Raw genomic sequence first — 14694 nt, 5'->3', positions numbered from 1 at the left:
AGATTAAACAGAAAAATGGACCCGAGGAGAGAAGTCACTTATGATGTTTTCGTCGAAAAAATATGGCCAAAAATGAAATTGAATAGCCGCGAAAAGAAATATCATCCGTCCCTCATATGGACAGAGATTTTCTCATTTCTTAAGGGTTCCTTTGAAGCAGTTTCATCCGAAGGTGGAGTTTTAAATGTGACAGAGTATTCTAGAATTGGTCGTAAGCGTGCCCCTGCTTACAGTGAAGAAAGGAAACATATATATCAATTGTTTCAACTTTATGAACGTTTTCGGAAAACGAAAGGATATTTCGATCAAACAGATTTTATTTTTAACTTACATAAAAGGTTTCAAAATCAAAAGCACTTTCATTGGATTATACATCAGATATACATTGACGAAACACAAGATTTTACACAGGCTGAACTTTCTCTCTTGATAAAGATGTGCGGGCATCCAAGTGGTATTTTTATGACTGGTGATACAGCTCAAAGTATAATGAAAGGCGTTTCATTTAGATTTGCCGATTTAATAAGCTTATTTCGAGATCTTGCTGAAACAGAAAAGGTAAATTAATGTTGAATCGTTTAAAGAAGGATGTTTTGGGTACATTGATTTGAATGTAATTGTATCTTTTCACCTATAGCAGTTCATTATAAATGTCTATTCAATTAGGATACGTGTTTCATGAATAAAGTTACGTTAAAACAAAAATTACTAACTTCAATACTGAAAATTCAAATCAGAGAGTATTATATCAAATGGCAATATCAAAAGCTCAAACACATCAAACGAATGGAATTCAATTGGAAACTAGCTATTCAACTGTTTAAGGTTCATCATAAAAAAACGGACAAAAATGGCTGTACTTACACGCAAAAATACTACTCTGAGTACAGAATTACCTGTCCAGTTGGAAAAGTTTTAATACATGGTACACTAGATACTTAGTATATTAAAGTTAAATGCATTTTGTCATTCAGAAAGAAAAAATCTCTTGGATTTTGATGGGCATTTTTTTTCCTTCATGCATAAGGTGGGAAAATTAACTAAATTGTGGTAAAACTCTGAGATGCTCCCTCAGGTAAACACTGGTTTGTATTGTTTCATTGTCCTTAATTGACATGGACAATAGGTATCTACACAACTTCAGGTGAGTTTAAGAGTTTATCTGACATTATCGAAACAATTCAAGTGTTTGTTTATTTTTACACCTTCTACAAAAAGGAAAAAAAATGCCCATCGAAACCCCAAAAAGATTTTATCATTCTTAAACACAAAATGCATTTAAATTTTATATATCTAGTGGAATGCAAGGCTTCCAAATTTTCCAAACGGCACAGGTAAGTCTGTACACAGAGTAGTTTTTGAGGTGAAAATACGGCCATATTTGTCAATTTGTTATGATGAACCTTGACAATGTTTTACTGAACTGCTGAACAAGACAAACAGTCAATTAGTTCTTGTTAGTAGTAAAAAGCTAGACAAGAAAGCATCATTGTGATTATATTAAATTGAATTCCGATTCATTACAAAAAGCATTGTGCTGCATATAAACACTGTTATTGGAATTCGTCATTTGAAAAGGAAGGTAGTATTTTTGCAATTGCTATTAGAATTATCACTTCTAAAAGTTTATTATTTTGTTTTCAGAAGAAACAGTCCAAAATATCTGTTATTCCAAAGGATGTATACCAACTTACTCATAATTACAGATCACACACAGGAATTGTTGCCTTAGGATCTAGTATTCTTTGTTTACTAACTGAAATGTTTCCAGAGTCCTTTGACAAGCTTACAAAAGAACAAAGTCTATTCCCTGGTCCGAAACCAGTTCTTATAGAATCTTGTAGATTTGAGGAATTGGCTGACATGATACATCAACATAAACGCAAAACATCGCATATCGAATTCGGGGCCCATCAAGCAATCTTAGTTGTTGATGATGCATCTAGGAAAAGTATACCACCAGAACTTTCAAATGCTCTCATACTTACAATTTATGAGGCCAAAGGATTAGAGTTTGACGATGTGTTGCTCTATAATGTATTCAAACATTCAAAGGTAGTAAAATTCATAAAAATAACAGACAACTATATCATTAAATTTAAAGACATTTTTTTTGTCTTGACACGCATAAGACATTAACTAGAAAATTATTTTTTATGTTTATTTTTTTTCGGAAAACAAAAGTGACAAAAATATGAACGGAAAAAATAAAGTGCCAACGTACTGAAATCAACACCTAATATGTTGCATGCGTCCGACCTGCTTTTCTTGGTTTGCCTTTATCAGGAACGCCCAAAGCCGAATTTTCAAGGAAGCCAAGCGTATGGATGTATAAGAACCAAAACATCAAAAGAGCTACACATGAATTTAACTATCAATTCAGATCAATTATGTAATACATGTATCTTAAAACATTATAGTTGATCAATAATTTAGTATAAGCTGATTTACATTTTGGAAATGTTTACCTTTTGAAATTCATCAAATATTGTAATGATTTTATTGTTTAGGCGTCCAAAGATTGGAGAGTGGTTACAAGTTTCATTAAAGATGTACGGAAGTCCCAGTCGGTGGCAGTTTGTGGGATTACAAGATTAAGAGACGGTATAGTGTTTTATTCAATTATTGTAGCTGTATTTGAAAAAAACCTTTTATGATTGTTTTTGTCCTAAATGCCCTACAACTTCGTACTTTATTTGCTCACTTTTACTCTTTTTTATTCGAGTGTCACTGAAGAGTCTATTGTAGACTAAATGCTAGTCTGGCTCAAATACATTTTGTTTTAATCAAAGTATCTGTGATGAATTTGTTGTTATATCCATTAATTTTTGATTATTTCATTTTTTATACAGAAGTTATGTATTTTATCTGGATAATATGTATCCAAGTATCCAAGTGCAATACCCTCTTGTAAAGTGCTGCATAAAAAAACATTTTACAATTAAAAAAAATGAAGTTATGTCTTTTGCAGTAAAATGTAGTTCTACCGAGATTTATACTGTACATTTTTGGTGCACAGTTTATATAAATGTTATCTGTATTTGTGATATATATTGTACGTAGTCAAACTGGATAGAAGGTAAAATTGAGAATGGAAATGGGGAATGTGTCAAAGAGACAACAACCTGACAATAGAACAGCAGAAGGCCACCAACAGGTCTTCAATGTAGCGAGAAATTCCCGCACCCGGAGGCGTCCTTCAGCTGGCCCCTAAACAATATATACTAGTTCAGTGATAATGAACGCCAAACTAATTTCCAAATTGTACACAAGAAACTAATATAAGAATAATACAAGACTAACAAAGGCCAGACTAGGGACAGGCGCAAAAATGCGGCGGGGTTAAACATGTTTGTGAGATCTCAACCCTCCCCCTATACCTCTAGCCAATGTAGAAAAATAAACGCATAACAATACGCACATTAAAATTCAGTTCAAGAGAAGTCCGAGTCTGATGTCAGAAGATGTTACCAAAGAAAATAAACAAAATGACAATAATACATAAATAACAACAGACTACTAGCAGTTAACTGACATGTTAGCTCCAGACTTCAATTAAACTGACTGAAAGATTATGATTTCATCATATGAACATCAGGCACAATCGTTCCCGTTAGGGGTTTAGTATCATACCATCATAACATATATGAGAAGAACATAACCCGTGTCATGCCAACAACTGTTTTTAGAATAAATGTCTTTAGTTCCGACGCAAAGACCTTATCAGTGACTCAATATTAACGCCAAAATATGCAATCTTTAATGACTTGACAACAGTATCGTAATTATATCCCTTCTTAATCAGTCTATTTAAAGGTTTTGTAAGTTTCTGAGGTGAATACTGACACCTTTGTGCTTTATAAAGAATATTTCCATAAAAAATTGGATGTGAAATACCTGAACGTATAAAAAGTCTGCATGTTGAGCTATACTTACGAATGATGTCTTTATACCGATGATAAAATTTAGTAAAAGTTTTGACTAGTTTGTGATATCGAAAACCCTGGTGTAATAATTTTTCAGTAATACATAAATTTCTCTCGTTAAAATCTAAAACATTGTTACAAACACGAGCGAATCGTACAAGTTGAGATATATAAACACCGTAAGATGGTGACAAGGGAACGTCACCATCTAAAAACGGATAATTAACGATAGGAAATGAAAAATCATCCCTTTTATCATAAATTTTAGTATTCAGCTTTCCGTTAGTGATATAGATATCAAGATCGAGGAAAGGGCAGTGGTCATTATTAGTATTAGCTTTATTTAAAGTAAGTTCAGCAGGATAAATTTCATTAATATACATACTGAAGTCGTCATTATTGAGAGCCAAAATATCATCCAAATATCTAAAAGTATTATTAAATTTGTTTATCAGATGTTGTTTTGATGGGTCTTTGCTTATTTTTGTCATAAATTGTAACTCATAACAATACAAAAAGAGGTCCGCAATAAGTGGTGCACAGTTAGTCCCCATTGGAATTCCGATAATCTGACGATAAACGGAATCCCCAAAGCGAACAAAAATGTTATCTAGTAAAAATTCAAGGGCATATATAGTATCAAAGCATGTCCAATTAACATAGTTTTTTTGTTTATTGCTACTAAAAAATGACCTAAAAGAGTTTGAACATATATATTCACATTCTGATTTTTTGAATGCCCATTTAATAAGGTGTGTGAATTTTTTCTTAATGAGAATGTGAGGCAATGTGGTATACAGGGTAGAAAAATCAAAACTTTGAACAGATTCAAAATCACCAATATGAGCATGCAATTTATCAAGTACTTAAATTAAAATATATTTAACCCCTTATGGCATACGCATTATAACATTACAACATGTATGGGAAATGCAAAACATGCTTTAACTACTTAGTATTCAGAAATAGTCTTGTCTTATTTAGATATGCTGTTATTAGATTTTGAATTCGACAATGTTGACTAAATTGAATACCGTTAAAGATATTTCTCTCTTACTATTATTATTATCACATTTTCTTCCAGATAATATACGTACGAGACACTTGGAATTTGATCCACATCTGCATAAAATACTTAATTCAGAACTAAAGCAATTGTATACAGCCATTACACGAGCAAGAGTCAACGTTTGGATATTTGACATCAGACTACCAATGTTTGAGTTTTTTAATGCTTTAAATCTGGTACAAACAGTATCAAACAGTTCGTATTTTGTTTACCTTCCTATTGTAGTAGATTTTATTCAATTTCAGACAATAGCCTTTGGAACAAAATCAAAATGTGTAAAGTAATTTCAAATTCGTAATTGTTTAACTTAATAAAGTTTTGAATTAATCAATAAGTTGTACAGATGAGACGAACAATACCAAAGGTTAATTCAAAATCATAAGTCAAAAATAGATTGACATCGCCAAGTTGATAAAAAAAAAAACCACAAACAACAATACGTTTCAATAGTTACCTTTACGTTACACAATGAATCCATTTAGATTTAACTGGAGCATATGCATACAGATCGATCATGGATCAAAGCATTACTTGATAGATTGTCTTTGCTCGTAACAAGTTGAAAACATGTGTCTATGTTCCGGACCATATGAGTATTTGGACCATACGCGTATGGTCATGACCATATGCGTATACTCATTTGGTCGGATCATATGAGTATAATACTTGTTTGGTTACTAACGGGCCGGACCATATGAGTATTTTGACCATATAGGTCCGGAACAGCTATATATTATCATATATAAGGAATTACCATGCACTTCTTAGGAATACTATTTCTTATCCTAAATATTTCGTGCACACCTGGCAATATTTTATAAAGTTAAGAATAGAATTTTGAGTACCTTAACTATGTTTTATAAAATTCGTATTTTATATTTTATTTTTTTTCAGTCTCAGATATTGAGTCCTTTGCAAAGCCGTCTTTAGAAGAAGACTGGATTAAACGTGGAGAAGAGTTTATGAGAAATCAGCTATACAGCTTTGCAGCAGATTGTTACAAAAAAGGAGGAGATAATATGAAAGAAAAACTTGCTGATGCATTTATACATTACGAGCGAGCAAGACAAAATCCAAAAGATATGAGAAAAAGCTTTTATAAATCAGCGGAGTTATTCTTTGAATTAGGGAAATATACCTATGCAGGAAAGTGTCTGGAAAATACAAAAGATTTTCGACTGGCAGCAAAGTTATACGAAAAACGTAAACAGGTAAAAGAGGGGCGAAAAATAACAAAGGGACATTTTTATTCATAGGTCGAAACTATATTGTCAACGCAATGGCTGAAAATGACCAACCGGTATCTTGCATATAATAGGATTAAACCTGCATAAGATATTAAGATCTTCAACTCGGGATTTTATATGTTTCTCTACAACAACAATAACCCCCCCCCCCAAAAAAAAAAAAAAAATTACAAATAGAAAAATTTGAAAGAAGTTTTATTTTGCACAATACCCGCCTCAAAATACGAGCAAATCCTACAATAGGCATTTTAGAATCACATGAATGTAACATTATTTTCTCTGACTTCGTGTTTATTTCGGAAAGGATTTGATCAGAAATTAATACTTATGTTACTATTGTATTATTTATTTACTCTTGTACTCCACAAGGTTTTGGCCTATTGTACAGGCATTTGTGAATTGTTATATAGTATCTTGACCTTTTCCAGTTTTATATTATTTGGTCTAGTGGGGGTGCTTCCACGTTACATTTTCTGTTTTAACGATGTGTCGTGTTTATCATCAATACCAAGCTGCAACTAAAAAGAAATGCTTAGATTTATATTAAGATAGATTTAAGAATTTGTTAAACATTTTACCTTTAATTTCCACTTTCCATTCTTTTTGTTTTGCGTCTCACGAGGTATGAAAAGGCACATGTTATATTACTAGTATTCAAATACGGAGATGTTGTATGATTGCAATTGAGACAACTATCATCCAAAGATAAAAGGAAGTGAATATAGGTAAGTATTGGTGATCGTATAGCCTTCAACAATGATAACAAATCCCATACTGTAAAGGATCAAAAGAAGTAAATTGGAAAAGGTATACTCATTTTATATTCTTATTTCAGTATCGTAAAGCTGGTCATATGTACAAAATTTTAAAAGAAACAGAAAAAAGTGCTAAATGCTTCGAGCGCATTGGCTACTATAATGAGGCAATTGACTGTTATCTTCAGCAAAACATGTTTAAAGAAGCAATGTTAGTGATTGAAAGGAACAATTTAACAGAAGAGGTAATAGTATATTTATTATTAAGGTTTCATTTGAGGCACGAGTTGTATGGTTATGGCGTATACCATTTTACTCCAAATTGAATACATAAGGGTTTGTAGTAAAACAGGTGCTCCAAGTATGGTCATATGATTATTATAAGGGAAAATACTTTTATCTAGTAAAAGGAAGGAAGGAATACAACATTTTACCTTCTTTAATATGTAATAAACGGGATATGTAAACTATGCTGAAACAGTTAATAAACACTGTTTTCCTCGTTGGATTTTAGATTCGGTATTTTGAAGGAGTTTAGTTTCATATATTCAACTATTTGAAATATGGCTCGGTTCACTCGGATTGAACAAACATTGAACATACGTGTTGACGTAAGATCTATAACACACAAATCAAAGGATGTTAATGGCTATTGTTCATATATATCAAACGTCGTTTTTTTGTCCAAGTTTGATAGGTAAACTATTCATACACCATTTCCAAATACATGTTTCTTTTTGAAATAATTACAATAGATAAAAGGGTATTTTCAAGTCAAAAGCCGAAAACAAACTAACGACACAGTTACAAAATAGTATTGAAAACGACAAACGAATTCAAGACGCATCACAAAAAATGAGCGTGATCTGAGATACTCCGGAGTGATAAGCAGATCCTGCTCTACATATGACAAATATGATGCTAAATAAAATTCAAGAAAGAAATAGATAAGATGTAAAAGAAGTCATATTTTAGAATTGTGTTTTTCCTATCCTATTCTTTTTTTATATAAAAAGTGTTATTATCAGTATTCAAATTTGTAACGCAATATTTCATTTGTATTTCAGGGAACATATGGCACAAGAAATAATCAATCTTTAAGATCCATAAGCGAAAGCTGGGCTGATTTATATCACAGAAAGAAAGACCTATCAGGAATGATGGTTATTTTGAAGAATCTTCCAATCTCTGAACAAGTGGAATTTTTAGAAAAACGCCATACTGAGGAAAATCAATATGTATATCATGCCAAGAACATATTTATCAAAAATGGTGAGTCGTTACTTAAACTTTTTAAGTAAGCACATATCAAATATGTATTTCACTGTTAAAAATTGTAGTTGCATTGGACTTATTTCCAAACCTCACAGCCGATTTTGCCTTCAAATAAAAAAAGATTAATATTCAAAATAAATTTCTGCAATAGAAAACCAATTACAAAATGCAACCTTGGGTATATCATACCTTTGAGGTCTTTTGAAGAATTGGGGTTGCTAGTCCAAATGTTTTTATTGAGTATGATTGTTATTTTGACTTATGACAGAAATCTTATAAGCATGTTAATGGAAATATTGAAAAGGTTTAATTTCATAAAATTATACAGGGGAACGGTTATTTTTTACATAAATTTGTCAACATTTTCGTATCTATCATTCCCCGAGGATATCACCAGCCCAGTAGTCAACACTTCGGTGTTGACATTAATATAAAAAAATGTGGTAATCTTTATAAATTTCCTGTTTACAAAACGTTGAATATTTGGAAAAACTAAGGTTTTTCTTATCCCAGGCATAGATTACCTTAGCATTATTTGGCATAACTTTTTGGAATTTTGGATCCTAATGCTCTTCAACTTTGTACTTGTTTGGCTTTATAAATATTATGATATGAGCGTCACTGATGAGTCTTATGTAGACGAAACGCGCGTCTGGCGTACTAAATTATAATCCTGGTACCTTTGATAACTATTTACACCACTGAGTCGATGCCACTGCTAGTGGGCGTTCCGTCCCCGAGGGTATCACCAGACCAGTAGTCAACACTTAGGTGTTGACATGAATATAAAAAATGTGGTCATTTTTATAAATTTCCTGTTTACAAAACTTTAATTTTTTGGAAAAATAAGATTTGTCTTATCCCAGGCATATATTGCCTGAGCGTTATTTGGCACAACTTTCTGGAATTTTGGATCCTAATGCTCTTCAACTTTGTACTTGTTTGGCTTTATAAATATTATGATATGAGCGTCACTGATGAGTCTTATGTAGACGAAACGCGCGTCTGATAGCGTACTAAATTATAATCCTGGTACCTTTGATAACTATCAGAACAATCTGTAACTATGATGTAAACAAAACCCATTAATTCATCTACTGATTTTTATTGTTATGCCATAAACCTTAAAAACTGTAGCCAGATTGTGCTCATAAATAGTGAGCAACAATAGCCTTCTTTGAACCTATCCCTCATAACTGTTGTAATCAGAAAACGTTCATGAAGTTTACATGTCTTGTAGGTTTGAAACAAAATGCAGCAGATTTTTGCCTACGCAATGGACTTTTTACAGATGCTTTCTCAATTTATAAGGATATAGGTGACATAGAAACAGCTAGTTGGTGTCTGATTTACGAAACCAGAGTCAAAATGGAACTAGGTCAGATTTCTGAATACCAATTAGAACATAAACTACGTCAAGCAATTAAATTATGTGGTAACTCTACTAATAATGGCATCTTAGGTGATGCATATTATCTACTTGGACTTCTAACCTCTAAAGAAAGATATATTCAAGAAGCTTTGCGTTTGTTTGATACTTGTGAATGCAAAGAGATTAATTTTCTGGAGAGTACAGATTGGTTGATGCGTTTTTCTACCAGGAGTGATAAGGATATCATGAACAAACTAATCAAAGGAATGCTTCGTTTATTTAAAGTTTTGACACTTTTAACAAGAAGAGCCAATAAAATAAACCAGCGCATTTATGCACAATATGGCGTAACTGTTCAAACAGGGGGTGAAAAGGCATTTTTTAACCCGAAACAAAAACCACTGATAATGAAGCTTCTTAAAAAAAATTTCATCCCAAATAAAAACAGTCCAATGAATGCAAAACTTCTGTTGTCAACAATTCGTTATGAGATAATTTCAGATTTACTCTCAAAATGTACAACATGGTACATTAAAATAAAAGCATTTCTTTCTGACGATCAAAATGATTTACGATTGTGCACTAGATACAAAAAAGACCCGTCAATAGGTAGTTGGTCGCACTGCTGTAAGGGTCTACATCAGCCAATGAATATAGGTAACTTTGGTAAACTTATAAAATCTGACATAATTCTCATAGAGATAGAAGACATACTGGATACTGGCATTAGAGATCTATCAAATATACTCAAGGGTAGAGAAAAGACATTGCTTGCTGAGCAAGAATTACAAACAGACGTTTTCGTTCTTTGTAAAAGGCTGTTGAATGATATTATTCATTTGACTTCTTCAGTGGCTGATTTCTATAACGAATCTAATGCGTCAGCTATTTGGTATCTAATTTCTGACATAAATGGTGTAAAAAGACAGTTACAAAATTATGTCACACAACAGTATTTACGCTTACGCACACAAAAAGAGCAACATTTAAATCATTTTTTGGAAGTCATGACTGTCATAAAAGTATTTGGTATCCATGTTGATACTAAAAAAGACCTGTCAAAATTTCTTGATTTCGTTAAAAATGAATTTGATGCAGAAAATCCTTCGCATGGGCATCTGGAAAAGTGTGGATTTATTTTTGATTGCAACACCGGAAAATTCAAAACCAGCATAGCTCGACATTTTGTAGATGCATTTTATGGACTTACCGATACAAAAGACCCATTAAAGGCGATCGAAAAATTTTCAAATTTTCTGATGAACAAAACAATTGTTACACACAGAAGTTCTCTCTCAGAACTTGGATTGAATTTGATGTGGCTAAGATTTTATACTTTCATTGGTTTATGTCTTCTGTCAAAAGGTTCCCATTTGTCATCGTTTTACATTCCATCTTCATTTCTATCAATCGTTCAGTTTATCGATATGAGTGTAAAGCCGTCAACAAAATGTTCCACTGTGGATCTTATTGCTTTGTGTGGCAATTTGTCATTTGATGTTGGTCTTAAACTTGTTGAAATATTGAACACATTTATACAGGTTACTACTGGAATTCACAGCAAAACCAATTTCCTCAAAACTATATTTGATAAACTTAATGACATCAATTCTAGAAACGGAGACACAATTTCTACGAATAGGGAACAGTCAAATTCAGAAATTGATATCATTTTATTGGCAGAGGACATTTTGATACTCTCTGCGGTGTATTTGGTGAATATTAATGGACTGTCTCTCTCTTACCTCGAATCAGCTATAGTTGAAAGATTGTTAACAATTAAGTCAGATAATAAATATCCTGTTGGAATGAAAACTTTCTTCAGATCATTTACCAGGACTAGTGACACGAAATGCTTTGGGTTTTGCCTTCGGAACTTCCTGAATCAAAAAGGAGAAAAACTCCTTAAATGTACATGGGACAACAAAAGAATGATGTTACATGCTACGGAAATCTTCTCGGATTTAATAGAGATTTTCAAGAGTGAAAGTAAAAACAGCACAGCATCGTCACACCAAACATATGCTGACACTGACCCAACAACTGAGCACGCTGAAGATAGTGACTTTTCAGATGACGAAGAATTAGCGGATTATAAATATAGTAAAGAAAAACAGTCAAGGTCAGCACAGATTATATGTACATTCTTGAAAAACCTTGTATTGCGAAGAAAACTGAAAGAAACTAAAAGTGTAATAGAAAAGCGTGCGATGTGTAATTTGTTATGTGACATGACTATAGTTGATGAAACACAGTGTGATATTTGTGGAATAACATTTCACAATTATGAGAATGTTGATGAGATAGGTCGACTTTTAGACACAGAGTTTCATGTCTCTTTGCAATCATCACAACAACATAAGTTGTCCCCGGGTTGTAACAGCCAAAGTGGTAAATCTATCAACAACCTTTCCAATCATAAACAAAGCTCTCGTCATGTAATGAAGGAAGAGGAGTTCGATACTTACAAGAATGAGTACAATAGACTTATACAGCCAGTTGTAGAGAGAGCACACACATTAATTACAAAATATGACTTGGAGTCTTTAAACTTTTCAGAATTTCGCGCAACAGATAGTACCCAAATAAGACAATTTGTCAAACTATTTGAACTTTTAAAAACAGAAGTTGAAGACATAGTTATGGAAACACGATGGCAATGGAAAGGTGGAAGTGCTTTGGTTGAAATAGTTGCAGAACTGGATTCTATGGAACAAGCTGTAGAGATAATTGTGTTGCATAAAAACATGGTAATTCATTTTTCATTGGCAAGCATTCACAGATATGAAAAACTTAAAACTAAATGTTATCAAAATTTCTTACCAGTACACATATAAACTATTATTTCTAATTACATCGATAATCTCTTTGTGAAGCACAAACTCATGGTTTTATTACTCTCTTTGTTAAATTTCTCAATTTCAAAAAGACACTGCTCGTTTGTTTTAAGTTCGAATAAAGTGACAATCACTTTATGGTGCCTTGTACTGAACAAATCAACATTCCTTAAATGGCATGTAAGACATAACTGGTTCCTGGAACTTAGGATGTACCAAACAGGTACTTCAAATCTAACAAACAGGCAACATTTACGTTTTATTATTAATTAAATAATGTTAAAAAGTGTTCTACTATGATCACCTGTCATTCAGCTTTGATACCAACAGAACCTAAATATTCTACGTGTTTTGAAAGTTACACCCGTGCGGAGGAAGTATTTTGTTTGGCCCAAATATTACTTCAAATCTTAAAGTTATCATACATACTCTTAAATGTGTTCGTACTAGACTAAGGTACAAGGTATTCAGATTTTTTTTATACATTGAACGAATTACCATGGCAACAAACCAAAACAAACTAGCACATATTATGACGTGATCGTGACGTGATCAGAAAAAAATAGACGTTATGCTTTAATTTATATTTCTTGACCCTATCCATTTCCAAACATTGTGTGCCTTTTTAAAATAAATGTCAATCATTTGGTTTTCTTGGGCCAAAACTGTTCATTAATGCACTACAACACATTTTATCTTTATCACTTCATTCACTTGTATTCATTAAACTTCAAATTTTGAAATAGTCTGACCTTGAGCATTAATAAGGAGACATTGTTAGTCAACATGCTCCATCTGATGCAATACAATTGGTATAATTTATGTACCTTGTTGATTTCTTTGTCAATGAGGCAACAGCAAGTATATCATTCCCGCACCTATACATATGTTTCTGGTGAAATGCGAAACTAAAATCAAAAAAATTATGAAGGAAAATATTTATAATTATTCAGGACAACAAAAACATCTCAACATTTTTTTTCTATCTAAATTTCATTACATTGTTTGATGGTTCTTTTTGTTATTTAGGCTGGAAGCGTGACACTGTTTTTTTATGTGTTTCAAACATATTCACTGTATTCTAAATGCTGTGAATCTGCACACGTTATATATACAAATATATGTGGGAATATATATAAATACACGGGAAGTACATGTAGTCAAATATTTCGGTAAAGTGAATTGATTGTTTGTGACAAAATATATATCTTATATTTAAGGATACTGATATGTCAGAAGATATTGAGGAACTCGAGTATAGACCACGGGACAGTAAAGCAAAGAAAACATTAAGACAAAAGACAAAATGGAGCAAATTATAATGACAATGCTATTCTCATGACAACATAATGTCAAAAACTTTTTTTATTTAAATTCATTGATTAGTTTTTAAATATAACGATGCCTAATGGTTTTGAATATTTAATTCAAATGGTGGTAATGTGGATACATCGTCTTATATGCAGAAAAAAATAATCTTAAAAGATAACTGAAAATACTTCTTGCTAGCCTGCGACCACAGTCAATAATTTTTTAACCCTTCATAAACTTTTACTTATCTTAGACATATGCTTTTAAATGGTTATTGGTCGAGTTCTTCTGTGCGGTTAACAATGTAAGTTACAGTAAACTGACCTGATGCTAATTTTGCTTTATATCTTTTTTCTATCTGTTTTAGTTTTTATATATTAGGACTTTTTGAGAAATGATCTTAAAACAGTAAATGTTCATTAAATTAGTAAAAAGCAGTGACACCAATAAGCAGTCAATTGATAAGTTTTGTTATTTGATTTATTCTGATATCATGCCTGCATGATAACAGTTTCTGTTAACCTATTATAGTTTTCAAGATGATGGTAGAATTTTTTTAGCTCACCTGCATGTGAGCTTTTCTCATCACTTGGCGTCCGTCGTCGTCGTCGTCGACGTCGTCGTCGTCGTCGTCGTATGTCGTCGTTAACAATTTTTCAAACATCTTCTCCTCTGAAACTACTGAATGGATTTGAATGAAACTTAGCATGATTGTTCCTTAAATTATCCTGCACAAAGTGTGCGCTTCGATTTTTGATCCGTCAAAAAACATGGCCGCCGTTACTTAAAATAGAACATAGGGGTCAAATGCAGTTTTTGGCTTATATCTCAAAAACGAAAGCATTTAGAGCAAATAAGACAAGAAGTTAAATTATGTTCTAATTCATAACTTCAAGCGAACA

The 14694-nt window shown here is 32.3% G+C and overlaps 1 protein-coding gene across 1 annotated transcript; it reads left to right on the top strand.

Annotated features, from left to right (window-relative positions):
- Nucleotides 1-5132: 5132 nt before the first annotated feature.
- Nucleotides 5133-14344, top strand: LOC134695651 (uncharacterized). The gene is made up of 6 exons (XM_063556975.1): nt 5133-5190; nt 5890-6206; nt 7078-7242; nt 8065-8269; nt 9513-12394; nt 13702-14344. Exons 1-6 carry the CDS (start codon nt 5142-5144, stop codon nt 13801-13803), a joined length of 3720 nt encoding a protein of 1239 aa, XP_063413045.1. The 5' UTR covers nt 5133-5141; the 3' UTR covers nt 13804-14344.
- Nucleotides 14345-14694: the final 350 nt, after the last annotated feature.

Source organism: Mytilus trossulus, chromosome 14 (assembly GCF_036588685.1).
Source record: "Mytilus trossulus isolate FHL-02 chromosome 14, PNRI_Mtr1.1.1.hap1, whole genome shotgun sequence".
NCBI classification, from domain to species: Eukaryota; Metazoa; Mollusca; class Bivalvia; order Mytilida; family Mytilidae; genus Mytilus; species Mytilus trossulus.
The sequence above is the reverse complement of the archived record's forward strand: the minus strand, read 5'-3'. Positions and strand labels throughout refer to the sequence as shown.